Source organism: Aythya ferina, assembly GCF_964211825.1.
Source record: "Aythya ferina genome assembly, chromosome: 9".
NCBI classification, from domain to species: Eukaryota; Metazoa; Chordata; class Aves; order Anseriformes; family Anatidae; genus Aythya; species Aythya ferina.
This window is the reverse complement of record NC_140305.1, coordinates 28133891-28161306: the sequence shown is the minus strand read 5'-3', so window position 1 is coordinate 28161306 and position 27416 is coordinate 28133891. Positions and strand designations below refer to the sequence as shown.

At 40.2% G+C, this 27416-nt stretch overlaps 2 protein-coding genes and 1 long non-coding RNA gene across 16 annotated transcripts in view; 2 read left to right on the top strand and 1 right to left on the bottom strand.

Annotated features, from left to right (window-relative positions):
* RNF13 (ring finger protein 13) overlaps nt 1-3476 on the top strand; it is a 28443-nt gene extending 24967 nt beyond the window's left edge. For all 6 annotated transcript variants that reach the window (XM_084529436.1, XM_084529435.1, XM_084529437.1 and 3 more), the window contains exons 9-10: nt 1146-1226; nt 2003-3476. In XM_084529436.1, the coding sequence (XP_084385562.1) occupies nt 1146-1226; nt 2003-2367 (446 nt within the window). In that variant the 3' untranslated portion in view covers nt 2368-3476. The remainder of the gene's footprint in view (nt 1-1145; nt 1227-2002) is intronic.
* A 4195-nt stretch (nt 3477-7671) lies between these two features.
* PFN2 (profilin 2) lies at nt 7672-13178 on the bottom strand. 4 transcript variants are annotated; one of them, XM_084529445.1, is made up of 3 exons: nt 12878-13178; nt 11438-11630; nt 7672-9764 (listed from the first exon to the last, which is right to left on the bottom strand). In XM_084529445.1, exons 1-3 carry the CDS (start codon nt 13007-13009, stop codon nt 9667-9669), a joined length of 423 nt encoding a protein of 140 aa, XP_084385571.1. In that variant the 5' UTR covers nt 13010-13178; the 3' UTR covers nt 7672-9666. The 4 variants fall into 4 exon arrangements, with proteins under 4 accessions (XP_084385571.1, XP_084385572.1, XP_084385570.1 ...); XM_084529446.1 differs by having other exon boundaries at nt 7672-9453; XM_084529444.1 differs by lacking the exon at nt 12878-13178 and adding an exon at nt 11907-12550 and having other exon boundaries at nt 7672-9453.
* A 480-nt stretch (nt 13179-13658) lies between these two features.
* LOC311441389 overlaps nt 13659-27416 on the top strand; it is a 66265-nt gene continuing 52507 nt past the window's right edge. For 2 of the 6 annotated variants that reach the window (XR_014695912.1, XR_014695913.1), the window contains exons 1-2: nt 13659-13785; nt 14445-15255. This is a non-coding gene — a long non-coding RNA (uncharacterized lncRNA). Of the gene's footprint in view, nt 13786-13816; nt 15256-27416 lie in introns of those variants that run through there. The other 4 variants (XR_014695911.1, XR_014695916.1, XR_014695914.1 and 1 more) reach the window with 4 other exon arrangements.

Here is a 27416-nt window from a genome sequence, read left to right as displayed (position 1 = left end):
TTCCTAAGCTTATTTTTTTTTCCTGGAAGTGGGATTATAACTGATCTAATTACTGTTCATTACTGACCCATCTGCCTAACTGCATAGTGCAGTGTAGGTTTAATAGACAAAACAAGTCCTAAGGTCTGCTAGAGTCTTGGCAGAGTTTTTTCTGGTGGTGTTTTTTTTTTTTTTTTTTTTTGTATCCAGATGGATAATTCTGTTTCTGAAAACACTGTGTTTGTGTCAAGTAAAAGAGAATTTTGCTGACTGAAGATGTTCCACTTGCTTTATCTAAGCAAGATGCTTCATTTTATGTTGTACTTTACATCTTATTATGTAAAACCTTACATTCTTTGAGAGGCACATAGTCATGGAGGTGAAAATAACTTGGAAACTAATTAACTAATTTAGTTAACATAGTGTTAACTAATTTAGTAGTAGAGACTCCAAGATGCACAGAGAAACCCTATGAGTCTCAGAGCACTGGGGAGGGCTGGCAGTTCTGGTCTTCGCTACTGAGTAGGCTTGTCTTTCTGCCCCAAGCCAGGATGAGAGCAAGAATCAGCACATTAGTTAATTTCTCTAGTAACTTGTTGGGGAAGTGGAGCAGGTGGACTGCACCTGATGGAATCCGGTGGATGCAGATGAAGCAGTTGCGCAGAGGACCTGTTCAGATCTGGTGTGCAATTGAAAGATGGGACCCAGATGCTGGGATGGGGTAGGCCTTGAGTACAAGTCCATGGCAAGAATCAGGAAAATGTTGCAGTTAGCCAAGGCAGTGTCAGATAGTTTCATGGCCTCTGTATTTGAGAAGTTCAGCATAATCCTTCCTGAGAAAACATTTTTATTTTTTTTTAACTGGCCTGAAAGTGGATGCTTTACCACTGTGTCTTTATTAATAAGAATGAGAGAATATTACAATAATTGTGCTTCACACAGTTGAAAATATTTTTATTAACCTGAATGGAAAGTGAATATAGTCCTAATAAGTAAAGAAATATAGCAAAGTCAACAGTATAGCTTCAAAGATAGTATAGTCCATTGCAAGGTCAGGGAGGACCAATAGTTTCTTCATCCCATGAAACTAACAGAGAACCTATATGCATGTGTTTGTCTGTTGCAAATTTTTTAATGTTAAACATATTCTCAATTATGTGCTGTAGGAGATGAATACGATGTATGTGCCATTTGTCTGGATGAATATGAGGATGGAGACAAGCTCAGAATCCTTCCATGTTCTCATGGTAAGCAGCTGTATTTTAGGTCTGGTATTTGCATTAAAATAGCTATCAAAAACACCATGCCTAGAAATTGTAGTTGAATATGTTTATTGACAAATCTATAAATTTTTTCATTTGCTAATATCCCTGAGCACATACACAAATTGGGAAAAGAGTAAACTTTTTTTTTTTCTTTTTAAAAGGAAAAAAGGCTAGCATTACCACTCTGCATTTTTCTTTGGATATGCATATGGAAAAAATAAAATAAAAATCTGGGCTTGACACTGTCCCCTAAATGTCTGTTTTTAATAGGGAAGTACGTTTCAGAGTTCCCTTTTACATAAAACTAAGCTTTTACTTTCTCCAAGACAATTAATCCATAAAACTTAATTTAGTCGATTACTAGTGACATAGACAATGTGGATGAGTGGGTATAGTCTGTCCTGTAGCCTGAAGCTATACAAATTATTGCCTTGACTGCACTTGAAAGCCAATGTTGATGATTTTATCGAACATGGCCCATTGCAGGGCTGCTCTCAGATTGATTCAATAGACGAAATGTGTATTTACTGCAGTATTTGTCATAGTGTTAACGGTCAATAATTAGGTCCTAGATCCTAATCTATTAGGTGTTTTATACATAAGGATATACAGTCTACATGCCAACAAACTTTTAAGTAAAATTCTCAATATGAGTTAAATTCTAAGATATTTACGTTAATTAAAACAGAAACAATTTAGCAGGTTTAATTGTCCTTTTTCCTTAGATAATAACGTACTTGTATTTTGTTTTCTAACAGCGTATCACTGCAAGTGTGTGGACCCCTGGCTGACAAAAACAAAAAAAACATGTCCTGTTTGTAAGCAGAAAGTGGTCCCTTCTCAGGGAGACTCTGACTCTGAAACAGACAGTAGTCAAGAAGAAAATGAAGTATCTGAAAATACCCCCTTGCTTAGACCATTAGCCTCAGTTAGTACTCAGTCCTTCGGGGCTTTGTCAGAATCTCACTCCCATCAGAACATGACAGAGTCCTCAGAATATGAGGAAGATGACAATGACAATATTGATAGCAGTGATGCAGAAAATGGAATAAATGAAGAAAGTATAGTGGTTCAACTACAGCCCAATGATGAAAGGGATTATAGAGTGACAAATATTGTTTGAGACTACTATTGATTAATAGTGTATGAACAAAAGAGTTCTTAAGGTCATACTTCACAAACATTTATGTAGGTAATACATTTTAATTTGTAATCCATCTGGTTTCTTCAATAGCGGTTCATGTAGTAGTACTATGGTTTAATCATTACAAATAGATTTATTTTTGATTCAGGTATTCAGTCACATGTGTTCTTTAACAGTTTAACTGGACTTCACAATGCTAATGAATAATGTTAATAGTTTATATAACTAGAAATATTACACAGACTACTTTAAATGTCAGTGTCTGTTGAAATGGGATTTAGCTGGAAATAACTTTCATCCTTTTTGTAGCTACAGCTGAGTCATACCAATAGCAATATTTATTATGTGTATGGTATGTGTTAACCCTTAAGCCCAACAAAAACTGTATTTGCATGTTTGTATAGAGTTTGCCTAAAAGCTGTCACCACTACTGAAAAAAAAAAAGGTAGAACAGATCAATATTCTATATGTTGATGTATCAAAACGAAGCAGAAGAAATTCCACTTTTATCTCAAAGCACTGATTCCAAATAATCCTTTGGAGTTTGCCACTCTAGTTGAGTTTAAGCAGTCCTGTTGAGCAGTTCCTAGGATATGGAAACTTAGAATATATATATGTTTAGTTTTAAGTGGTTCACAAGGTAAGATTCATCTGTAACATGTTAATTTAGCTTTGTTTGCTACTATGATGTAGTCTGGTTTTCAGTGATGATGTGGGAGTTGGGGAGAGGGTGACTAAAACAGGGAAGGTTTTGTTCCACATAGAATTTTAGGTAAGTATTCTATTGATCCTCAAGTCATACACCTCTTACTAAAGAGCATTTTGTGCTACATTAATCTGCTAAATTATGTATATAGAAAAAAAAATTGTTCCTTTCAAATACCTGATTTGAAAACAAGTGCTTATAACTATTAAACAGAACTCAGTACTTACCAGTGTATCATGAAAAAAGTAAATTATATATAATACCTCTGTAACTATGTAGAAAGTAACAGCACATGTATAATCAAAATGCAGAGATTTTTTTTATATGGCCTTGAATAAGGAAAGCTTGACAGAATGTTAATAAATGTTTTCCACTTTACGTATCAAAAGGATTTTATTTAACTTACGCCTTACATTCATTGTGTACTTACACATTTATTACCATGTAAGGTTAAAGTATTTTTAAAGATCCAGAACATGGAATTGTGAACATCCCTTAGTAACATTAACCTTTGTTGTACTGTGTATCACAGTACAAATCTTATACTGATCAACACTATGCAGTGGAACTAAGCTACATCGTAAACAATTTTTGTTCATTTAGTTTGATGAGAAGCTTGAAACAGTCCAGGTCTATACATGTAATCTATATGGGGGAAATAAGGCCAGAGTACTATTCATTTTTCCTGTCTGCTGTGCCAACACCTTTACAGCTGAAGACTAAGTGTTTATGTTCTGAGAGTCAGAAAGTGCCAAATCCTGGGCTGAGGAGATTACAGGTGAGGTGTTTCCATTTGTTATTTCTGACTTAATGTGCAGTGCAGCTACATACCCTCCTTCCTTACACCTGGTAGTGGAAATCAATTCTCTTGAACTGGTGAACAGCAAAGAGGGTTTCATTTTCAGAATGAGGCATGGTAAAAGGATAATGAAGAATAATGATTAATATACAAACCACTGCCAATCCATGGGGTAAACATAATGTATTAGATTTTGCTGTGTAAAATTCCACCTCAAATGGCATATGTCTAGTTAAGACCAAATATGAAAACCTAAGCTGTAAGATGTTTCTTAAAATAGGTTTCCCACTGTTAATATGTAATGAGTGCATGTGTTTATTCATAATTGCATTTCAGGCACCCCAAAACTTGAAGAGATGCAGAACCATGAACAGAAGTCAACTTCTTAACATATGCTACATTTAACACTGAGTGTAGTATTTGCTGCAATGACAAAAAGTGAAAGGAGACTTTAGTTTGCCATGCTCCATCCTATAGAGAAATGCAGGCAGCAAGTGATACTGTTTCCATCCCAAACCTACTGTATGTTTCAAAAAACCATCCAATTTCCTAATGCTATTAATGTAAATTTCATTTCAGCAGGCCTTGGTAGTAAACACTGAGATGGCGTTTCTCCCCCACGCCCCTCCTCCTGCCTTGCACCACAGATAGTTTACTCATCTGTTGCCATTGCCAGTGGGGATGTGAATGAAAAGAACAGCACTTCATTAAAGGAATCGCTGCATTTCTGAGTATAACTTGTATGTTTCATTAAAACTTGCTGGATAAATCTTCTGTCCCAAAAGGCAGTGTCTTCACAAACCTACAGGAAGAGATAAATATGGATTTTTCTTTGGACTATGACCTCCTAGTTTACCATGTGAAGGAGCATAGTTTCCTCACCTTGCCACAAACAGCTGACTACCAGTTGCTTTTTTTTTTTTTTAATATAATTTTTTTCCTCCCTTTATTATAAGCCCATCAATCCAACTTCGGTCTCTAGCTATGTTCCAAATAGCACACTGGTACTTGAAAGAGGTTCATGCTTGGTTACCTAGCTGAAAAAAAAAATCTAGTAGATAGCTACATGTATAACTAGTGTCTGAATTTAAAATGCTTCATGAGTCCTCTGAGGTGTATGTCTACATAAAATAGCATAGTATCATTGACTGTTATCACAAAATGTAATTATTTGTATGAGCAGTATAAATAGCTTCTTATAAGTTTGAACCAAGCCTTTCATTACATAAGGAGAATAAACTACTCTGAAAAGATGCCAAAGACAGGAATTAAAACTCACCCTTGAAAGGAAAGATAAGTGCTCATATTTTCAGAGGTGGGAAGAGTACAGGAAAAAGTGACAAGTCTGACAAGTGTTTTTCTTAACAGGTCACCAAGGAACAGAGAAAGGATTTAATGAGCAAAACAAACCAGTACATAATACTGGAAGAGCTCCAGGGCAATGTTTGAATGAACAGTAGTAATGGGACAGCTAGGTGTAAAATAATAGAACAGAATATTAAAACAAAATGCAATTCCTTCTGTAAATAGTTAAAATTCAGTAGAGGCAAGAAACATCTAACAGAATTCTAAGTAGCATTCATTATAAAAAAAAAAAAAAATGAATTTAGTGAGAAATCAATATAATGACCATCTAAAAGGCTGTCCTAGTGGCTGGTATAATTGAAACCTGCCAGTGAATGATTAGGATGGAGAAAGTGAACACGCTGGCATTTAACTTCAGAAGTGTTATTTCAGAGAAAGTAAGGGACTAATTAGAATGGCCTGGAAGTTAGCATTACAAGCTTGTAAAGTCCTGGTAGTCTGCACATAAATCCAGCTCTCCCTTATCTCCCAGTGTGTGCCATACAGGGGCATAAAGAACTAGGGATAGAGGAGGGAGAAGTGAATCTTAAAATAGTGAAGCAGTTTGGTCAGTAGTGAATTATCTTCCTTCCTGAGTTTGGGAAGAGTGAACAACTTTAGAACTACCCTTAAAAACACCCACACACCCACCCCAACTTTAAAGCAATTCTGCCTCTTCTCTGCATTAATTTTCCTGAGTGGTGAATTGTGAGTAGTGGTATGACCTAATAAACTGTTACCTCAGAACTGGCTGGAGCAGGACTATATTGCGGAACATTACACTGTTCAGGGTCTAGCCTGCCAGTTAATGCTGCTAATCACCAAGAGAAGGGCAGTAAGTACATCGCTGTGCATGTGACTTTGTTGTGTCAATAGAATTAAACTGATAAAGTCTAAGATAAAGTATTTTATTGTATCTCTTTTAGTACCTTTCTGCAAGGAGGAAAAAAAAACAACTTTGAATGTGGAATGAACCTATGTCAGAAATTAAGTTCTTAGCACTGGAGAATTTAAGTTGTTTTTAAGTTGTATATAATCTGGAAATTAGTAGAGGGGTTAAACGTGATGGAGTCAAATTTGATGAGCATTCAGGCTATTCAAGAAATATACTTCAGGTAGATTCTGTTAAAATAATGTGTGCAGGCACCATTTTGCTGTGGAAATCGAACAGCATTTGGGAAAGTAGTTTTAGCAACGATTTCTCACAAGAAGTAGTAGCTATAGCTAGGTGACAATGTAGATGCCTCCTCTGGACATGTGCTCAGAACAGGGGATTGAGCATAAAGAAACATTAGGTTGAATAAGGAACGGGAGGGTAAGTACTTGGTATGTGCTTATGTTACTCCTGCCTCTGAGGTGCCATTACAGGTAATTCCTGATGTGATGGCCTCATTATTGAAAAATTTCAATCAAAAATAAAAATCCTGTAATAAGAATGTAAGTGCAATTTTAAGTTTGGTTTAGGCAAAATTTAGATACAGAGCAAAACACATTCTGATATAACAATTTCACTGGAAAAGTGAGAGGTTTGCATCCTCTGTATTGGAAACTACCAAAAGTGAACTTGTTCTGGGCTGTGGGCTTGTTCTAGTCTGTTTCAATTGTAGCACTATAACAGACATTAAAGGTGGAAGGTACAGCTCAGACCCTAAGCCACTCAAGCAGCCAGAGGAGATAAATATTGTGTATGTGAAGGCTTCAGTTAGAGGGGGCGCTAGGAGCAAAAGTAGGTGCAACGGTTACACTGAAGATTAAGATGAAGGGAGAGATAGGGGAGAGCAATGGCATCTTGATGGTAACATCCAAGCAGCAAGTAACTGGCACTGTCGGGACTAGGAAAAGCATCACCTTAGCTGAAGATTAACCTCTAAGGTCTGGGCTTTTCTTTCTTCTCCCCCTCCCTCAAATTCCCATTGTTTACTATCAGATCTTAAAAGGCACACTGCTTTCACCTGACTCATGCTTTCAGAGTACTTTGGTAGCAGACACACCAGAAGCCTCACAGATACTGTTTAGCTGGCAGACCTTAAGCCTCTTCCCTACCAGAGGGGAGCAAGCTCTAATCCTACTGAATAGATTGTGTGGCAGAGGTTTCCTCTTGCTTTTGTTTTTCCTTTTTTTTAATATTTTTTTTTTTTTTTTTTTTTTTTACGTTTTCATAGGATGGGAAATGCTGTAGAACAGCTGGGAATAAATCCCTCTTTAGTCTGGTAAACGCAGAGGTAGCCAAAAGGAATCTCGTAATTTAGATATATCTACATTAAAGGCCTTTTATAGAGGCTTAGAATTTTGTCCTTTAACTAGAGTGGTATTATCATACTATTACTATTTCACAAACCTTACAACTGCACTTTGATCAAGTATTAGAGTAGTCAGCCATGCAATGAGGAAAGGCTTCAGAGGATAGCTGGAGAGGGAAAAATTACAAACAGTCTTGTTTTGTTTGGTTGGAATAAATTTATTTCATCTGTCTGTAAACAAGGTGTTTTTAATAGTTATGGCATTTTTTGAAATGCATATTAAATCAGATGAGTTAGACTGTATCCCAGATGTAACAAAGTGCAGGGAAAGAAATGGACAAATCAGCAACAAGAATTTGTTTAAATCTGTACATTATCCACAAGGCCCAACAATAGAAGCAAATACTAGAATGTCCCTAAAGTAGTGCCATTCAAAAGAAACCCTTGTAGTCAGTTAAAATCCATCTCACAATAGCAACAGTTCATTTTTTTTAAACAATAGTATGGCACAGAATACATATTAAAAAATTCATCACAAGACAGCCAAGTCAGTTATTCCAACCAATACCATCTCCCATTTATTCTTTTGTATACAGAGTTCTGCAGTTCTCTTTAAATGGACATACAAGTTAGTACCGTGCCTGAACTGAGAGTTTGGTTACAGACATTTCAAATGACTAGTGCACAAGGCAGTTCACTCCATGATTTCTGCAGCAAGGGTGTGACAGGCCGAATGAAGAATTTAGGTTTGAAATGGCATCATTTTGACAGGTTAGCTTTCAAACTACCAACCTTCATCTGAATAATGGCTTCAGAGCAGCAGAACTCTTTAACCAGTAACTAATCTGGCAGAAAGACTGGAGTCAGTCAGCACTCCCAGAATAGCTGAAGGTGGCAGTTTTCCACAATGATATTGTAGTTTAATTAAAAAAAAAAAAAAAAAAAAAAAAAAACAAAGAACAACCCAAGCTGCAAATTAAAATTGGTCCTATGAAAAACTGAAACCAGACACACTCCAGATGGTTATGTTGGGATATCTAATGTCCATAATGGCAGCCTTTTACAATTTAACTACAGAACAGGAGCTGGCAAAAAAAAAAAAAAGTGCCTGAGCTATTGCAAAGATGGAATGTCCCTGGGGATTCATTTGGGATGGTGGTTGTAAGGTCATGGGAGGAAGTGCATCTGTACCCTTTGATAGTTTTGCGATTGCACTTATTAAGCAGTACAAGCTTCATACATCATGAAGAAAAAGTGAGACTTAAACCTACAGTGAAGTGCAACAACAAAACTAATTTAACATTAATAGCTTTTGAGTGGCAAATTGGTTAAACAAACCAGGCACTATAAAAATAGGTGTAAGCAAACATACGTGGATTAAAAAAAAACAACAACAACAAAAAAAAAACACAACAAAAACACAAGAGGGGAAAGGGACAGAAATAAAGATATGCATGCACTTTTTCCTCCCAACCATGCTCTATGAAAGGAAGACTAGTGAGCTGTGTAATTGCTCAAAGTGCTGAAGAGGCATCAATCAAATTAGATTGTACAATCGGCACCTTGTTTAGTATTTAAGTTGTTTTAGTTGTCAATATACACTAATTGCTAAGACAAAGCAAAGCCTACACTTGGCATATTCCCCTCCCAATAGTTTTTCAAGGTATCATGCATATCATCTTTGTGGTGCAGTAATGGTGCCAAATACGGGACTTGGTTACACACAGTGGTTAACATACAAATGAACAAAGGGTAACTGGAATTATGACATTAGAAAATGGGTAAATAAAAAACGCAAACTACCATCTACAGTCTGGTAGCACTGAACACAACTGGATGGTGATGAAGACAGTTGCTAGCTGGATGGGGAGAGGCTGCTTAGACGTCAGACCTCCTCAGGTATAAAGCCAGTTCATATGCTTTCTTGTTGAGTGTCCCTCCATGGACACCTTCCTTTCCCATGACTATAACCAATGCTGGAGTACACAAGGAAACAAAACAGAAATGAACAGAATTAAAGAAAAAAAAATAACACCTTTCCCCACCAACAAAGGGATACAAAGGAGACACAGGTTCATACCCCATCACCCTGCATTGCTAATAAAGTTTCCAGAATGTAAGGTTTAAAGCTCACCGCCAGGAAAGTTTAATAGCAATCTTCCCCTAGTACTTAACAGTCTGCCTAGCAACTAGAACCCAGAGTCTCTCAAGTATTTTGCCATTGAGTATGCCTTCTTATTCAATCCGCCTCCATGGACCCCTTCTTTGCCCATTACAAAGACCAAGACTGAAAGAGAAAAGAAAAAAGTTTTTAAAAGTGTGTGTTAGACAAGGAAATAATGCAAGTTTTAGGCAGCGCAATAAACACACTCAAATTCAAGATCTAGTACTTTGGTATTAAGCTAGTTTTACAGAAATCTTGTAAAAAATACAGATGTAGACAGGGCTGGGAGAAGGCACAGGTTATTCTTCAGGTAAGCCATGAATTCATTGCTTAAAAAAAAAAAAAAAAAATAAGAAATGCCACCAACTTCCTCAAAAAAGAACTGTAGTGCCTATCTACCATCTGCTATCGCCCAGCCAGGAAACCCTGGCTACATGTTAAAAAACAAGGGGGAGAAAAAGCGGTGTCAGGGACAAAAGTAGGTGTACACGTAGAAGAACTGTGATGCTGAGGAGCACAAAAGGTAATAGTCATGTCTGCAGTGGACACTGCCAGTCAGTCTAAGAACCAGAATAACTCTTATTGCTAGCAAAAAAATCCATAGGGTCAGACCTGGACTAAGACTTATCATGCAATAATACGACTATAAAGCACGCTTCACGTTTTGCATAAGACAAAGATTTTAATGCTGACTCCAACTAATCTCAAAACTCTGGTGATGAAGTGTCCCAGCTGTCTTGCCAACAAGAACATGGTAAGGCTCTTCAGCAGTACACACCATCTGCAAGTTGCCAGCAGATGTCACTAGCAGGTACACAGACACGCTAAGGACTGTTCTCTCAGAAGCCCAATTGTTTCCCAAGTTAGGCACAGTGTAATTGGAAATACTGCAGTCAGCCTACCTACAGGTGATTGTACATCTCCATAGCAATTTGCTCAGAAAAGGCTTAAGACAGACAGTTCTCACTAGCATTTCATAATTTGCAGCAGAGTCAGAACTCTGCTTGTTTTATTTAAGTGCTGCAAACACTTGCCACCTGGCTTTAACTTACAGACAAATTTTGCCTTTTTTTTAAAAAACTTTATACGCAGAAGTCCAGTAATCATGAATTTATTCTACAGCCAGATAAGCTAGGTATTCTGAACACAATGCATACTGCTTGTAGCCAGTATTTTGAGGCTTTTTTTTTTTTTTAAACATTCGAGCATAATGCCTTCTCAGTAGCATGTTTTGCTGGAATATAAGTGAGGAGCACAAGGAGTAGACAAACTAGCATAAAGCAAGTTTCTCCCTGATACCAAATTGGACAGGCATTTTTTCCCCAAAGACAGACTTCAGAGAGCTCAATAGTAAGTGCAAGAAGAGTTAGTGTAGAACTTGTTAAAAGGCAAGTGGAAGTAGCTCATACAAGAAATTCACTTCTGTGCAGAATAAACTTTCAGTTGAGACATTTTCAATGTAAAAGCTTATTTCACTATAAATCGTTAATGTATCCCTATGGTATTCTACTGTAAACTTCAGTTGCTGGAGTAAATTTGCCAACTATCTTGCAATAACCAGGTCCTTCTTGCCTGAGATCTCGTCAACCGTTTCACAGCCTAGCACCCAACCGTGATCACACATGGGGGAACCAGGACAAGTGTTTAATCATAGGCAAAAATCTAGTTAATCAGCCAGACCACCGCCACCCACCCTGATTAGTTAACCATTAAATACAACATTTTGGACTTAGTAACCAGAGCCTATGCCCATACTGTTAACTGAATGATCTACGAGTGAATTAATTCCCGCTTACCTCGGCCAGCTCTGCCTACAGCAACGTTGTATGTCGGCTCACCACCTTGACTCTTTGTCCTGATGTCCATTGTGCAGTCACCATCAACATACAGGCTATCTCTGATCACAGAGCACTTCTTTGCACCAAGGGTCAGACCGTTGGTGAAGAAACCCTCTCGGTCTTTTCCTACAATCATATCTATTTCTACTGGCTGTCAAAGAAAAAAGTCCAGAGTTAGCGCTGCTTTATCTTATCGCCCAATCTCTATTTCAAAAGCGTCCTGTCCCTGGCCGAGAGGAGTAGACAGAAAGCTTCCCCTCGTTCCCACCAGGAAGTACTCCAGCACACACTGCTTTGTTATCAGGAGTATGCATTGCGCTGCTTTGCTGCCCCTGGAAGCGGTGGAACTGCTGTCCCGAAACCCTTCACGGCCATGGTGCTGGGTACCAAGGCGTCGTTAGCGGAAGCACCGGCCGGCTGAACTTACGAAGTGCCAAACGCCTTTCGGTGCCCGCAGGAGCCGGGTCCGACACCGAGCACGGCGCAGGCGAGCCGGCCGGCCCTCCGCCCCTCGCGGCCGGGCCGGGTGCCGGCCTCCGGCGCCTGCCCTCGCCGAGCGGCTGCCGCGGCCCCTGCCGGGCGGGGCACGGCCCCGCAGCGGGGGCAGCCGCGGCACGGCCCGGGAGGGGGGCGCCGCGGGGGCCGGGCCCCGGCCGCGACACGAGGCGGCGGCCGCCGCAAAGTGCAGAGTCACGGCAGGCCCGGCCCAGCCGCCCCGCGCCGCGCTCGGCCCCGGCCCCGACACCGACACCGGGCCCGGCGCGGAGCGGCAGGCGAGGGGAGGGGAGGGGAGGGGAGGGGGCCGCGGTGCCGCAGGGCCCGCCCCGCGCGGCGCCTCCGCACGGGCAGCGGGAGCCGGGCCCGGGCCCGGGCGGCAGCGGGGGGAGGACGGGCAGGGCTGGGGGAGGGGAGGGAGGGAGGAATCAATGGCAGTGCGCCATCTTGGCGATGGAAAACATGGAGCCAGCGGCGAGGTGGGCATTCACGAACGCCGCCTACGCCGCGCACGTAAGCCTCGCCGCAGCGCCGGGCCCAGGCGCAGCCAGCCCTACGCAAGCCCCGCCGCGCGCGGCCTCTCCCGCCGCGCCGCCGCCTCCCGCGGCCCCCGCGCGCCGGCACCGGCCCCCGCCCCCGCGCCCAGGCCCGGCCTTCCACCCCCGGCCTTCCACCCCCGCGGCCGCGGGCGGACGGAGACAAAAAGGCGGCGCCGCGCCGCGGCCCCCCCCGGCCCGCCTCAGCGGCTCTGCGGCGCGGGCCTGCCGCCGCCCCCCCGCCTCCCCCCCCCCACACACACCCCGGGGCGGCCGCCGATCCCCCCCCCCCCGCCCCCCGCAAGGTGCCCCCGTCCCCGGGCCCGCCCGCGGGCGCCCCATCGCCCGGCGCCGCCGCCGCCCTCACCGTGATGCTCTGGAAGATGCCGCCGGCCGTGGCTGCCCAGACGTACTTGGCGTCGCAGTACCCCACAATGGCGGCCTCCTGGCAGCAGCCATCGCACATCAGGTTGTCCACGTAGCTCTGCCAGCCGGCCATCTTCGGCGCCGGGCGGAGGCGGGAGCGAGCGGGGCGGCGGCGGGCAGCGAGCGGCGCGGCGCGGGCCGGGCGGCTGAGGCGAGGCGAGGCGCGGCGCTCCCTCTCCTCTCCCTCCTCCTCGGCGAGCGGAGCCGAGCGCTGCAGCGAGCGGCGCGGCCCAGCCCAGCCCAGCCCAGCCCAGCCTCCCTCCTCCTCCTCCTCCTCCTCCTCCCCCTCCCCTCCCCTCCGCGCTGCCGGCGCCGGGGGGCGGGGGCAGGAGGGGCCCTGCCCGGCCCCGCCCCCTCCCCCGGCGGGGCTGCGGCGGGGCTGGGGGGGTGCCGGCACCCCGGGGGCGGCCGAGCGCGGTGCCCCCGGCCCGGCCCGGCCCTGCGAGCGGTGCAGCCCCGGTTCCGCCGTCCGCTGCCCCTTGCCGGCGCTCCGAGCTGGGGAGCCGCGAAGGCTGCGCCGGCGCCCCGCGCCCCGCCTCGGCACGCGCGGTCGCTGCCGGGGTGAGTGCCCGGGGCGGCCCCGGGGCTCCGCGCGGTGCCCGCTCGGAGCCTGCCCGGGGAGCGCGGGGGCTCCGCGGGCCGGGCCCTGCCCTGCCCTGCCCTGCCCTGCCCTGCCGGCCGGAGCGCCGTGCTCCCGGCGCCTCGCCTCGCCTCGCCTCAGCAGCTGGCAGCGTCCTCCGGGAGAGCGCCGCCGCCCCGTGCCGCCGCTGGCTGCGCGTGCCGCCCGGGGGGGAGAGGGGGTTCTGTGTCGGAGCGTTTGTGCTGTGCGAAGGCGGCGGGCTCCCCACCGTAAGTACTAGCGCGGCGTATTTTATTCCTGCGTGACTGTGTAGGTGGCAGTTTGGAGTTGTGTTCCTCCCTCCAGGTTCCACCGAGTTCCTGTAGAAATAATGTATTTTCCAGCTTTGTTTACGAGAGGCCCAGATTCATCGCCAGCATTGGCGTTTGGCTGCTCGGGAGGCTGCCCCGCTGGAGGCTGCAGCGGCGTCCTCCGAACGGGCGTGCTGGGGCGGCTCCTGGGTCGTGGAGGGTGGGGTGGCACCTCCCTGCCGAGCGGGGCGGCCTTGCCTTCCTTGGGCTCCATTAGGATTCCTGGGAGGCTGTTGAACTATGAAGTGGCCTTCCACGCCATTTGCTTTGAAGCTTTAATTCAGGAAGTTGGAGCTCATACCTGAATTTCCCAAGGCATAGAATACAGCGATTGAATCTGTCGTTTCCTGTGGCTATATCTCCCAGTCAGAATATTCACCAGCTTTTTACAGTCAGCATACCAACAACATACTTGAGGGTGTTCTTAGTCCTTTTAAAACCTAATTCAGTTGTCATGAGATTGACTGTTGTTTAGATACTAATAGAGTTTGCTTAGATTACTAGATACTTTTAAAAAGAGCTTATGTTGCATCTTTTAGCTTAATTCCATAAATATTTCCTCTATTTTATTTTCACAGTGCCTTTGCCCCTCTGAATTTGGACCACACCAGAACTTTGCTTTATACTTTTCCTGCCATCCATGGGTACCAAAAATGTTTTCATGGCCTTGCATGTGCTAGCAATTTATAGACTGTAAATTTGCTTTTGGCTTTTTAAATAGCTAAAACTTTCTGTGACGTTTGGATGGATCTCATCATCCTCCCTCCTGATTCTTTTCATGGGAGGGAGAGAAAGAGAGAAAGTTTTCTTCTGTTGCTGTTGAGGGCCACTTCTCATTTTTCGTGCTCCCTTCTAGGAGGTTAGGAGGTCCCAGTTCAACTTTGTTACCTGCATAGATAGAACGCATCATTCTTAAACGAGCAAGAGGCTGATTTTTTTTTTTTTCCTGGAGTTGGACCAAAATGTGTTTGGTTTTGTGAATATGTTTTGGATTTTTTGTTGCTTTTTGCAAACTCCAGTAAGGATTCCAGACTGTTTCACTTTAACGAGTTGGTTTTATAAATATAGAGGCAGACATTGTATCATCCCGAACCCAGAAGCAGGCCTTGGCAATTCCTGGGCTGCCTGTTTGCTAGTGTCATTATCCTTTGATTAATGAGAGGTGGGTTTTGCATGGATGGCAGGCTGGTTGGTACTAGCTTGGAGGTGGTTTTCAGATAACACCTGTGAGTTTCCAGGGCTTTACCAAAAAGCTCTACTGGCCTCTGGCCTGGAGTTGAGTCACCTTCTTGCATGTACTCTCCAACATACTTGGTCATTCTTTCTGCCTGAGGACCAAGAACTCCAGCTTCAGAGCCCTCACAGCCCAGTGTCCAGTCCTGTTTCATGGTAAGTAGAGATCAAATGGCCAATGCCAGCTAGGAGCTGGACTTACTCTGTAGGGAAATGCAGCTGCTTCAGTGCCCATCTTTTGTGTCTCTAGCTGATGGGTGGGAATTCAACCTCTGCTGTTTCGTCCACCAACAGCAAAAGCCACTGTTTTTATCTGAGGGCAGTATGGTTGATGAGGAAGAAAATTTCTTTAACAGCCTCATCAAAGTCCTTGTTCCCCGCAGCATGGTGTGTTGTGCCCTCCACGGCGAGTTGCAGAGGGAGGTCTAGTCACATTTTAATAATATGTGCATAAGATAGGTGATCAGCAGTATGACTGCTACTTCAAACAGATGTTAGCAATACAGAAAATTACTGTAAAAAGTTGTCTGCCTTTAATGATGGACATTGGAAATAATGGCACCACAGTCTGGGATCACCTGAATATAAATGAATGGATTAAATTTGCCAGATATGTGGTAGCTCAGCTTTTACTCGTCTTATTTGTGAAGTAACTCTAGCAGCAATAGATTTAGAAAGTGAAGATTGAATCAGCTTACCATTACTTAATATTATGAAACTACAAGGTAGTTTGTAAAATTTACAGTTTCAACAATCACCAGAACTTTTGCTAAAAATCATAATCATATAATTCTCGTTTCACTAAGAGTTGCCTCAGTTGGTTGTATTGTATGTTAGCTTATGTAGTCATTATGGTGCTGTTTTTATTGACGCTACTGCAAGAGCACATTTGAGTCTGTTGGGTTTAAGAAAATGAGGATGTGCTCTGTGTGTTAAAGACTAAGCGAGAGGATTTCCAGTTCTATTCTTTGTTACAAGCATAATTTGAATCTTTGACATTGTTCATTGTTAAATGAAGAATATAGATGTATTAAAAATATCATTAAAATTGGTAGATGTGGATTGTTTTAACATCAGTATCTGTATGTATGAAGTGGTGCCATTTGACCATAAGCTATATAGTTAGGATGAATAGTAGCTAAATTGTGATTTTCTGTGCACTTGTCTCTTTTTGCATTCAACCTGGTAGTTCTGCTTTCTGGAAGGTATTTGCACACTGCTGCCACGTTTTTTTTATGCAGCTTGTAACAGTTACTAGTCTTCAATTCAGAACTTCGTCTAAAATTTATATTGGACCACATCAAAGAAAAATAATCATTTGAAATAGTTTGAAAATATAGACTGTATTTAACTAGAACATATGATTTATAACTTTGTGAGAAACTTTACTTTTATATCAGTAATGTAAAAGTTGAAAATGACCAAAAATCTGAAGCAGTGTGTATATTTTGTGAGTAAAATAACGTGCAGTGTTCTATCATGCTTTGTAACTACCAGAATTGCTGCTGTGCTCAAAATGGTTGGAGAGCTAAAGGTAAGACTTCTTGTGATATCCCTCATTCTTCCAGTTTTTCACCAAATTGACCCACCTGGAGAAAACATTAAACATCACTTATTTATAGACAGGAAGAATAAGTGGCCAGTAAAAGCAAGATTGTTTTCTGTGTGAAAATTAAACCTTACAGAGCTAACAGAAAAATATCCAAAATATAGTTTTGCTTGTTTTTTTGTTGTTTTTATTTTCATTTTTAATACAGAATCTACTAAGATACAGAATTTTCAAATGAAAAGTTATTTTCAAAGTGATTGTCTTACTGCTGTTAATTGAAAACTTAGCATTCTGGGGGAAAAGAATCACGGCTACAATCAGTCTACCTGAAATCATGGAAAGAAGATTCCACACCATGAATTTCCAGTGGCTTGACAGCGGCATTTCATGTAGGACCTGTGAGCTAGAGTTCATTCAGCGTTAACAGTTACAAGATTAGCTTGTGGTACTGCTCTTGTTACTTCCTCTCTAGACCATATTGTGTTTCCTGTGGCAATCTTTGTCTTCACCACAAGTGCTTTCGGAAGTACAGAGGGTAAAACTGATTTAAAAGTGTTATGAGTTAGCAGATTCAGTTCTGTTGATTAAAAGCCAAGCAGCGAGAAGTATTCTGCCTCGTGACCTTGTGGTGATAACCAGAGAGCAGTGTGCAGAGTGCTTCCCCAGCTAATTAAGTAACTTGGCTAAAAAACAAGGAAGCCACCAAAGGCTGGGATGAGTGTTAACTGAAATAAATGGTAGAAAGTTAATATTAATGAGCTGAAAACTTGAAGCTAACTTTGAGAAAATAGGGTGTTACAAAATGCAACGAAGGTTACATTAAGAGTACAATGCAAAGTTTTATTGCGTAGCTACACCTGCGCTTAAAGTCATATCAAATGCTAGCATAGTTCTACTTGCACTAAAAAGAGCCCTGTGTAACAGCACTTGAAACCATCCAGAAAGATCTGCAAAAAGAAAAAAAAAAAAAATTCTGGCATCTCCTGCACCATTTGGGAAAGATGGTTTAACTCCCCGTACAGATGTTGGTTTCTTTTTTGTAGACCAGGCTTGCCCGATACAGCTTTACCATGTAGGTACCTCAGCAAAACCTTTGTCTTGCTAAGGATTAATTCATTAGGTAAGAAGTTGAGAAGAATTTCTCTCCTTTGTCGTTTACTCAGCCATCAAATTAAAAAATAACAAAGCTAACATGTAACTTCTAAATCAAATGCAGGCTTAGGGGTGCTTGCGATGTCAGATGATAGGGGTATGAGATTGCTTCTATTTAAGTTGCTTCCAGAAACAGTGGCTTTAAATCTGAGGACAATTCTTTGTGGGCCAGATTTATAGGCTGTCTAGTCAGGGAACTAAAAAGTATGTCCAGAATCATGAAACTTTGCACAGCTTTTGGATTTTTAAGATAAGTTTGTGATCTTGTCAGCAGCCAACAAACAAAAATCCTTAATACTATAATGTCTTTTGTATGTAAATTCTAACTTGGGTGTGTGAAATTATGAAATCTAGTCAGTTTATAGGTAGCTTGACGCAGGTGAGGGAGAGCGGGAGCATGTTCCGCTGAAGCTATTTTATTTTATTTTACTTTATTTTATTTTACTTTATTTTATTTTACTTTATTTTATTTTACTTTATTTTATTTTACTTTATTTTATTTTACTTTATTTTATTTTACTTTATTTTATTTTACTTTATTTTATTTTACTTTATTTTATTTTACTTTATTTTATTTTACTTTATTTTATTTTACTTTATTTTATTTTACTTTATTTTATTTTACTTTATTTTATTTTACTTTATTTTATTTTACTTTATTTTATTTTACTTTATTTTATTTTACTTTATTTTATTTTACTTTATCCAAGTTCATTGGTGACTCATTTCATGCCTTTGTTAACTGATCTTTTTGGTGGGTGAAAGGTTGTGTAGAAGTGATCTGAAGAACGCAAACTAAAACTAAGAAATGCGGTAGGGAGCTGGAAAAGTACGAAGTAAGAGAGAAAACAGAAAATTAGAAAATGGGACATAGTAAGCATGGGTTCTAAAGACAGTTGTTTTTTCATTGTTTGGGGTTCAACAAGAGTATCTAACTTATTACTGCATGAAGTCCGTGCCTCCACTCTTTGTGCAGAGCACTGACTGTGCTGAGAAATGATGTTAGATGAGAAAGAACAGCATTTAAGTCTTCCCAGGCTTCATCTGTTTGTTTGTTTCCCTGTCAAAGTTAAATGGAAGATAATTCTGCCTTTTTAACAAATCTGCATTTTTGCACTGTGTTAGCAGGCATTAAGGAAAAAAAAAAAAACAACACACTTTTCCTAATGCAGCATTACACTGAGGGTGCACTGCAGTAATGCCAGGACTCTTTCATGCTTAAAATGATCCAAACGTCAGCAGCAGCTTCCTGGCAAACCATGTATTTGTCACAATCTGGCTCCAGTTTTTGGCTGTCTGTGCAAGGTCATGTTCCAGTTACTGAACTGACAAAACTTTGTTTTTCTAGCTCACAATTTCTTTATATGATTGGTTTTGCACTGCTTTCTGCTGCTTTTTCAGTCTACTGCATTGCAAACTAGGAAATGTGAAGGTTTTTTTCAGTACATTATTTCCTTCATTGAGCTTTTTTTCAGTAAAAGTATCTGTAAATATGTTTATCTGGGTGATATTTCCTTTTATGATCATAAATAATTTTTCTGTTGATGCTTGATATTTGTTAAAAGTGCAAAGGGTTTCTGGATCACAGATGCATACATTTGTTTATCATATGTAATGTCTACCCAAAACATTCACTGTCTACAAAAGCACTTAATAGTTATTCTTTAGTACAGAAAGCAATATTTTTCCCAGATAAATTATATAGTTACAACCTTACACTGCTCTGTAAAATTACAAATATATATTATTTTTGGAATAAACCAGAAACTACTAAATGCTTTTTTCCTGCAATTCTTTTTTTAACTGAGTACCCAAATTTCTCTAGCCAGAAAGTACTTCATTTTAGCTATGAATAGCAGTCAAACTGCCTGCTGTCTGTTCACCAAAGTAGAGCCAGTCTATGTATATTTAATATTTAGAATTTTTCTGTATTAATTTATCATATGAAGTAATATTTCGTTTCAGCACCCAGAGAATTATTTCTGCCATAGATGTTGTGGTTTTCTCTCAATTACATCAATGCAAATAAATACTGCATTTTTGAGAAACAAAGTATATGAACGTTATTCTGTTCAAATTTGTCTACCTAGTCACCAAAGAAGATCAAGGAAAAGCTTTAAAATACATGAATTATGTGCTTAGAAAAGGTGTACTTCTTATGAAAATCTAATGTTGCTGACCTGTAGGGCATCAAATCTGGTGTGGATGAAAGAAAACATTAAAAACAAAAATGAGAGGAACAGGGAAAAGTATAATCGAGTAAAGGGGAAAGTAACCTAAGAATTCTCAATTTTTTTTTCTATTTTCGTTCATAAAATTTTCCCTTTTTTGTTTTTATACCTCACTGAAGCTAAGGAAACAGTACTACATCTCAATCAAACAGCTATTAAGATAAGTAAACATGTTGAAAATGCTAAGTTGAAGAAATTCTACAAAGGGTAATGAAAACTTAGAGTGGGAGAGTGAAGCAGGCCCATTTCAATATTGCAGTTAACTGACATCTGTTTAGACCTGGTTAATGGCTTAAGAAAGTCAGGCTTAAATTTGTGTGCCATTTTTGTGTATGGATTTTGCTTTCCACCTGCTCCCCTCCAACTCCCTGGTTTTAAACCAGTATACGTTTTCCACGTGGTAAGTGTAAATTGAGTCGGAATCTTGGCTTATGTGCTGTTTTGAAGTGGGCACTGTTTTTTTATTACCAATGTTTACAGCAGCTGGGAGCGGACCTTTTTAATAGCGTTACGGGTGGTAGGAAGAATCCAGTCATCTGCTATGTGATTCTTGTTGCACTCTTGTCCATCTTCCTGGAGTCCTCATACAGAAATTCAGCTTGCACAAAGTCATTGGATCACATTTAGATAGGAGCAATTGTGGAACACTCTGCTCTTGGTCATGCACATTTCGAACAGTGCATGCTGAGGTTATGTGGAAATGTACATGGGAAAGATGCATCTAACACAACTTGTCTGTACTCACAGTTAAGGTAAATGTGAAATGGCAAAGGGTACTTTTTAAAGATTTGTAACTCAGGTGTGTTACATTTCTCTAGAAGAGTGAAAAGATTCCTCCTCTTTCAGTTTTCTTTGAAACTCAAATGTAAAATGCAGAATGAGGATCACTTTTCTTAAACAAAAATACATGACTTTGATATACCAAAAATTCATATATATATATCATAATCAACAATCCATCATATTATTGCTTTGGTTGTTAACAATCTGAGTTACCATCCTGTTACCATGTCCTGCTGGACAAACCCATGTTTTAACTATTAGTTTAGAATAGTGTGCATAACACAGCTGTAACACAACGCGGTTTTGGTTGCAGAGTTACTAACAGGTACAGTTTTAGCACTTTGTATTGCAAAAAAAATGTGGAAAAACATTGGACGAGAACATTACCACTAGCTAGATTTTTTTTTTCATTTTCTTTCAATAAAGACACTTTCTCATGGCGTCATCAGAGGATGTCTTTTGAGAAAATAATGGTAAATGCTGGCTAGTAGTCAAGCCATGTATAAAACCATTAGGGCCCAAGTTTTTCAAAACCATTAATAACCTATTTGTAGATATGGCTTAGTTGGATGAATTGGAATATGTGCTCTTTGGAAGCAAATGGAACTGCTTTACTAAAATAGGACAGCTTGGAGGCAGCATGTAGACAAATGCATGTTTTTTTCTCAAGATCTACTGTTGGTGTAGAAGTTGAGACAGTCATCAGTCAAATGATGTCTGCAGCAGCGGAAATAGCAGTTCCTCAAATGCCAGCTTATACACTTTTCCATCGTATCCTTTTATAATGTATTTCTATTGGGCACAGTTTTTTCTCGTTCTTCTTCACATATTTGTCTCTAGTTCCAACTTTTTTTTTTTTTTTTTTAAGAGAAGTAGTTAGTGGTGAAAAATTACATTTCACTCTCCATGCTTAAAGCATTGTAACTGCTTGGTAGTAGTTTCTGATATTTATTAGTTTGAGAGAATAATAATTTTTTATCAAATATCATTAAGGACTAATCAGAAAATGTGTGGCTTTGTGGAAAAAAATGTTTTTAATTTAAATGAGTAAATATTTTGTGTATATGTATTTGCTATTTTAGAAACTATATCCTGTAACAGGAAATAGAAATGCCACAAAAAGATTTGCAATTTTAACCACAGTATAAACATGATCGCCTTACAGCATGCAGAATGGTAAATTGAGTTTAACAAAGATTAATCGAACCATTCTGCTAACTTTGCTGAAGTTCCTTTGTTTCTTTCTTTCTTCTTCCCTTCCCTCCTGTCAATTCTCCTACTCCCTTTCCCTGTGCTTTATCTTTCTTTTAACTGTGGACTGTTGTTTTTTTGTGTTTTTTTTTTTTTTTTTTAGCTTTAATTGGGAATTCTCTCTCTTTTTTTTTTTTTTTTTTTTTGCCATTTTATACATACTATTAAATACCACTACAGTAAATTCCAGAATTAAAACAAAGATTTTATTTGTGAACTGCTTTGCTGAAAGAAAGGAGAAAGTAACCAGGAGATAGATCCAAAAAACAGAATATAGGCACTTGTTCCAAAGTTTCTGTCCTGATGCCAGCTTTGTTTCTGGCCTGCCTTTGGGTGGCGAAGCCTGCGAGGGCACACGGTGCAGGTGTGCAGGTGTCAGGCCCTGTGGGATGAAGTCGCCTCTGCAGCTGGGCTGAGCCTTTGCTGTGTAGCAGTTTGGAAGCACTTGGCAAGGAATAGGAAGTCCAGGAGTGGGATCTGTTTTTCTGAGCAGTTTCAAACGCGGATTTTCCCCTTCTCTTGAGAGCACCCTAGCTCCAGGCAGTGGGCTTCAGGGAGGAATGCTCTGTGTTCCCTCCCTGCCTGCACCCGCTGCGTTCATCGGATCAGGAGAAGGTCAGTAGTGCAGAATATTACCATAATAATCGTACATTGCTGCCACGGAGAGAACTGCCTGAGTGGAAGCTTGGTTCCACAGACGGGGATGTGCGCATTTGGAGAATGTTGTCTATACTAGTCTAGCTAGTATCTTCTTTTCTGTTTGGTACAAGACACAGCAGCATCTTTAAAATTAAGCCCTTATACAATGTAAGAGTAATTCCAAGTGACTTCCCTTTGTGTGTTTGAGCCGTTAGGCTTGCTGCTTCTTGATAGTTTGGGAAGCATGTTTGCTATTTTTTGACTGCAAGTCGTTCAGTAACTTCCAGGACCCTGGCACTAGATGGAGCTTTAATCTACTTGCACTTCCAGGTCTTAAGTTTAGTTGCAAGTTAAAAAGATGGAAGAATAAATGAAGATATGTATGCCTGCTGTTAAATTTACAGTGCCCTTTTTTCCATTTGTTAGTAGAGTGGTGTAAATGATAAAATATCACAGCATAACTTCCTCTATCCAGTAGGTGATTTATAATCATGTTTACTAGCACACTTTAATGTACTCTCAAGCTCATGGGAGAAGCTGCTATAAAATAGATGTACTGAAAATGTGCTGTATATTTAAGCTAATAATTAGGCTGTTCTGAGTAAAGGTAATGCCATTTTCTGAATGAAATCTCTGTTTATATATCAGGATGGGGTGGGGGTGACCAAGCCGTCTGTTTGCTGTGCTCATTCAATAATGCATTTGCATTTTTACTTCGTGCTACTAAAGCCAACAATTTAGAATCATCTGTTATCAGTCACTTCATTTTTTTTCTCCATGTGTTACCCTTGAAAATATTGAACAAATAAAAACAAATAAAAAACAGCTTTGAAACTGTAGTGTTTAATACTTTTTATTTAGCAAGCATCATGTCTCACAGGCTGCACAGTCCATACCAGAAATTTAACACTGTCTCTGCCTTCTGCAGAAATAAAGGGAAGTACATGTAGATTTTTTGTTCATTTCCAATGTTCATATCACCAAAAGACTAGTTCAGTCTAAACCATTTTCCAGACAGCAAAGTATCAAATATGTAATCAGTTGCCATTCAGTGCTCCTCTGCTCTTTTTTTAAACGATTTAGTAAAGTAAACCGGGAGATAAATACTTGGAAAAAATCCCAAAGCATACTTGGAATGCTGGATATGATAAACAAGGTTGCGTGTTTCAGCATCTCACTGCCATCTCCTCCTCAAGGTCTAATCTCTCAGTATACTTCACCTTTTATCAGCAGAGCTGAGGGACTCCATGCATACCACAGGATGAAAAATCTTTGTGGAAAACTACATAAATGCAGTATTGTCAGAGAGATGCTTTTGCTCATATTCAGAGATTTCTACTGCAGTACAAAACCGCTAAAGATCCATATTATATAAGGAAGAGGGCATGCTATATTGTGGACAAGTGTTTGCATGTGGCAATCTGTTCACAGTATTGGCTGTTCTGAAGAGGGAAGTATCTCAAGCAGTGTTCAGAAAACACCTGTTTAAGAAAGTAATTTTAAAGGGGTGTTTAGTAGCTGACCTGGGAAAATTTGGATAGTTACTTGTGACTAGATATTTATGTGTATTCAAAGTCATAATTTCCAAGGGAATCAATGGAAGTTTGATGCTTGAATATCTTTTAAAACTGTTTTTGTAAGGTTGTCACCAGTTGTTTTTCAACTGTAAAATGTCATTAGTACTGGTTTCAAAGGAAGAAATTTGCCACTTTTTGAAGACAGAAGCAAGGGATATACTGGTATATCTGATTCCTCAGTTGCATTTGGAGAGCAGTGAGAAGTCATAATCCTTGGTGACATCACTGATACAGGGCATAAAAAAGTTAAATGTCATCATTTCTTTACATTTTCTTTTCATTTTACAAATTGTTAGGAAGATTATTAAGGATAAGAACATGCAGGAACAATCTCTGTTACAAACCTAGCAGTTCCTCTGCTGTATGTGGACACCATTACATTGATTGAGTAGATGCAGCTGGCAAGCAGTCTGTTGGCTCCACTAGGATAATATAAAAAGCTTACCTACGGAAGTAAGCATCATAAAATCTTCACAATACGTGAACTGACTTTTTAATTTCTTTTTAAGAAGTTCTTTAACTCCTTGTCCCGTATAGCAATTAATGTGCCTGGACAACTCTTCCTCTTCCCTTGCAAGTGGAAAAGAAGATGCATACTCTACATTTTTAAAGAGGGATATAGGATTTACCCACACAGCTTCCTCTGACCTAAAGATGGGTAAAATTTCCTATTTGTAAATGGGGATGATAGGTTTTAGATCAATGTAAATGTTTACTTAAATAAATGGAAGCCCTGGTGTTTGGATAACATCTTGACAAGTAAATAGGTTCTGGCAATGCAGAATAAAAGAACCTCTGGAAACTAAGGGCTGATTAGTTCATTAGTACATATAGAATGTATACGTTATATGTATATACACACACAGGAAGACTATACGTAGGTCTATGTTGTCCAGTGCTTTGTTGTTCTACATGTAATTGATGCCCCAGGTATGGTTTATGCCATTGCTTTAAGAAATCCTTTACAGTTTTTATAGAACTTTCTTAAGAAAATTTACTTCATACTCGTTCTTTTCCTTCCTTAGATGAATTTCATTGGACCATCCTCATCAAGGTGATTTGTTGGGGGGATTAATATTTGCATGGAGGAAGATATATATCTGCATTTAGGGTAGTAGAACAGGTGTTAAAGTAAGATCATAACATTGAATAGAAGGATACAGAGTAGTCATTTTAAGTGAGGGTAAGAGCCTGCAGAAGGGAAGAGCTGTCTGAAATATCCCAGGTACTGATTCACTGTTCCTGAGAGTGTCTGACCATTACAAAATCCCTTAGCATCATTCCAGCATTTTCATTAGCACTTCATTGCTTTCACTGGCAGAATGATCAAGGCTTTAACACTTTCTCTGCTTCCTGAAGATTTGTTTCAAGATCGGTTGTTTCCTCAGAACTTTTACAGAGGGGAGGATATCCTGTTCCTTGATCCTTCTGTCCTGTTCTGGAACCATTCTGTGGTGTCGGAGTACATCAGAAACCTGCAGGAGGAAGAAAAAAGGTTGTGTTGTGTTTACTCTTCTGCAGCTGCACTGCTGTTTTGCCATGACACTGCACAGTTACAAGTCCGCTTTCCCAGTTCTTACTATTATCATTTCTGTCATTTCAGAAGGCCCTCATTTTTTGTTTCATTCTGCTTTTAGCTGTTCAAATAAATTTGTATTTGAAAATATATTTGTATGAACACCGGTGTATCCAAATACATTGAGTTTAACATAAGAATGATCTGAGAGCTGCTCCAGCTAATTATATTTAATGTGGTATTTCATAAAGTAAGATTTTTAGGTGCTTTTTTTCTTGTATATTATTCAGCATCATGGAGATAAAAGTTCCCTTAAACTGAGAAGAATCTCATAACATGATGTTTTCACTTGATTTAATTTACTGGCAGATAAAAAATAGCTATTATTTCAAGTCCTGATTGACATACCATAATATATTGCTACTAACATTTTGTTCCTTATTTCTTGTTTGATTCTTTTCCAGTAGATTAAAGAGCTTTTTAATCTCCAGTGTTTTCTTCCATTGAAGCTATATACACATAATAACCAAGTTGTTACTTTATCTTCATCTTAGTAAGGTATAGACAGAACTGCTTGTGCCTATTGCTGTTAGTCATTTTCCCCTTACTGGGACTGCTGTTGCAGCTCTTGTTTGTGCGTCTGACTTTTTTAGTGTCCACTTCAAATGTAGACACACAAAGCTGTAGTCACAGTTCCAGCATTCTTTGTGCCAATGCCATATGCAAAACTAAAATCACTGCCTTGTTCCTTATTAATAATTTGCATTTGCTGAAGCACAACCAGTTACTGGAGAGTCACAGGTCCACCTGAGACTTCACACAGGCAGATCCATTGTGCTTGGAAGAACTAGGTTATGCTATTTCTTTATCTCATGCAGGAGACTAAATCTACAGTTATGGATATGTGAAATGTAAAACTGATTGGGAAAGGAATCCATATTTTTCTGTAGCATGCTGGGGAATATATTCCTGTGTAATTAATGAGGTTCTCTTTGGGATGGTACACTTTAAAGACTACTACATCAACAAAATGCATTTGAATGTGCAGTATTATAAATTCATACTGGCCCCAGAGGGAAATTAACGTAAATCACTTAACTATTCAAAATGATCCTCCTAACTTGCAGTGGTCAGGCTAATGAAATCAAGCAAGGAAGTAGCAAACCTGCTCTTACCTCTGTTGATGGAAACCCAAAGTAATACTACAGCCATGAATGGAATGAGTTTGGAGCAGTATGTATTAGCATACTCTGTGAGGGAAGCATTGCTTTCCTAGTTAATTATTACAATAATTAAAATAATTAGAACTAAGATAGCATTAGTTAATTATTATTAGAAAAAATAGAACTAACTAATTATTAGAATTTGATTCTTGTAATATTTTATTTACCTTCTGTAGCAGATGCTATTTGAGTTGGATTCATCAGGACAAGGCACTCTACAAATACTATTACAAAAAAATTGTACTGAATTCTTTCCATTCGTTGTGTCATCAGTATGGCAGGATGACAGCACTGAAAATGACAAGTAGAAAAGGCAAAAAGGTATGTTCTTTAGCCACTTGCGGCGTGAATCTGATCATGTCCTTTGCCTTGTTATGATACATCGCATGATCTCTG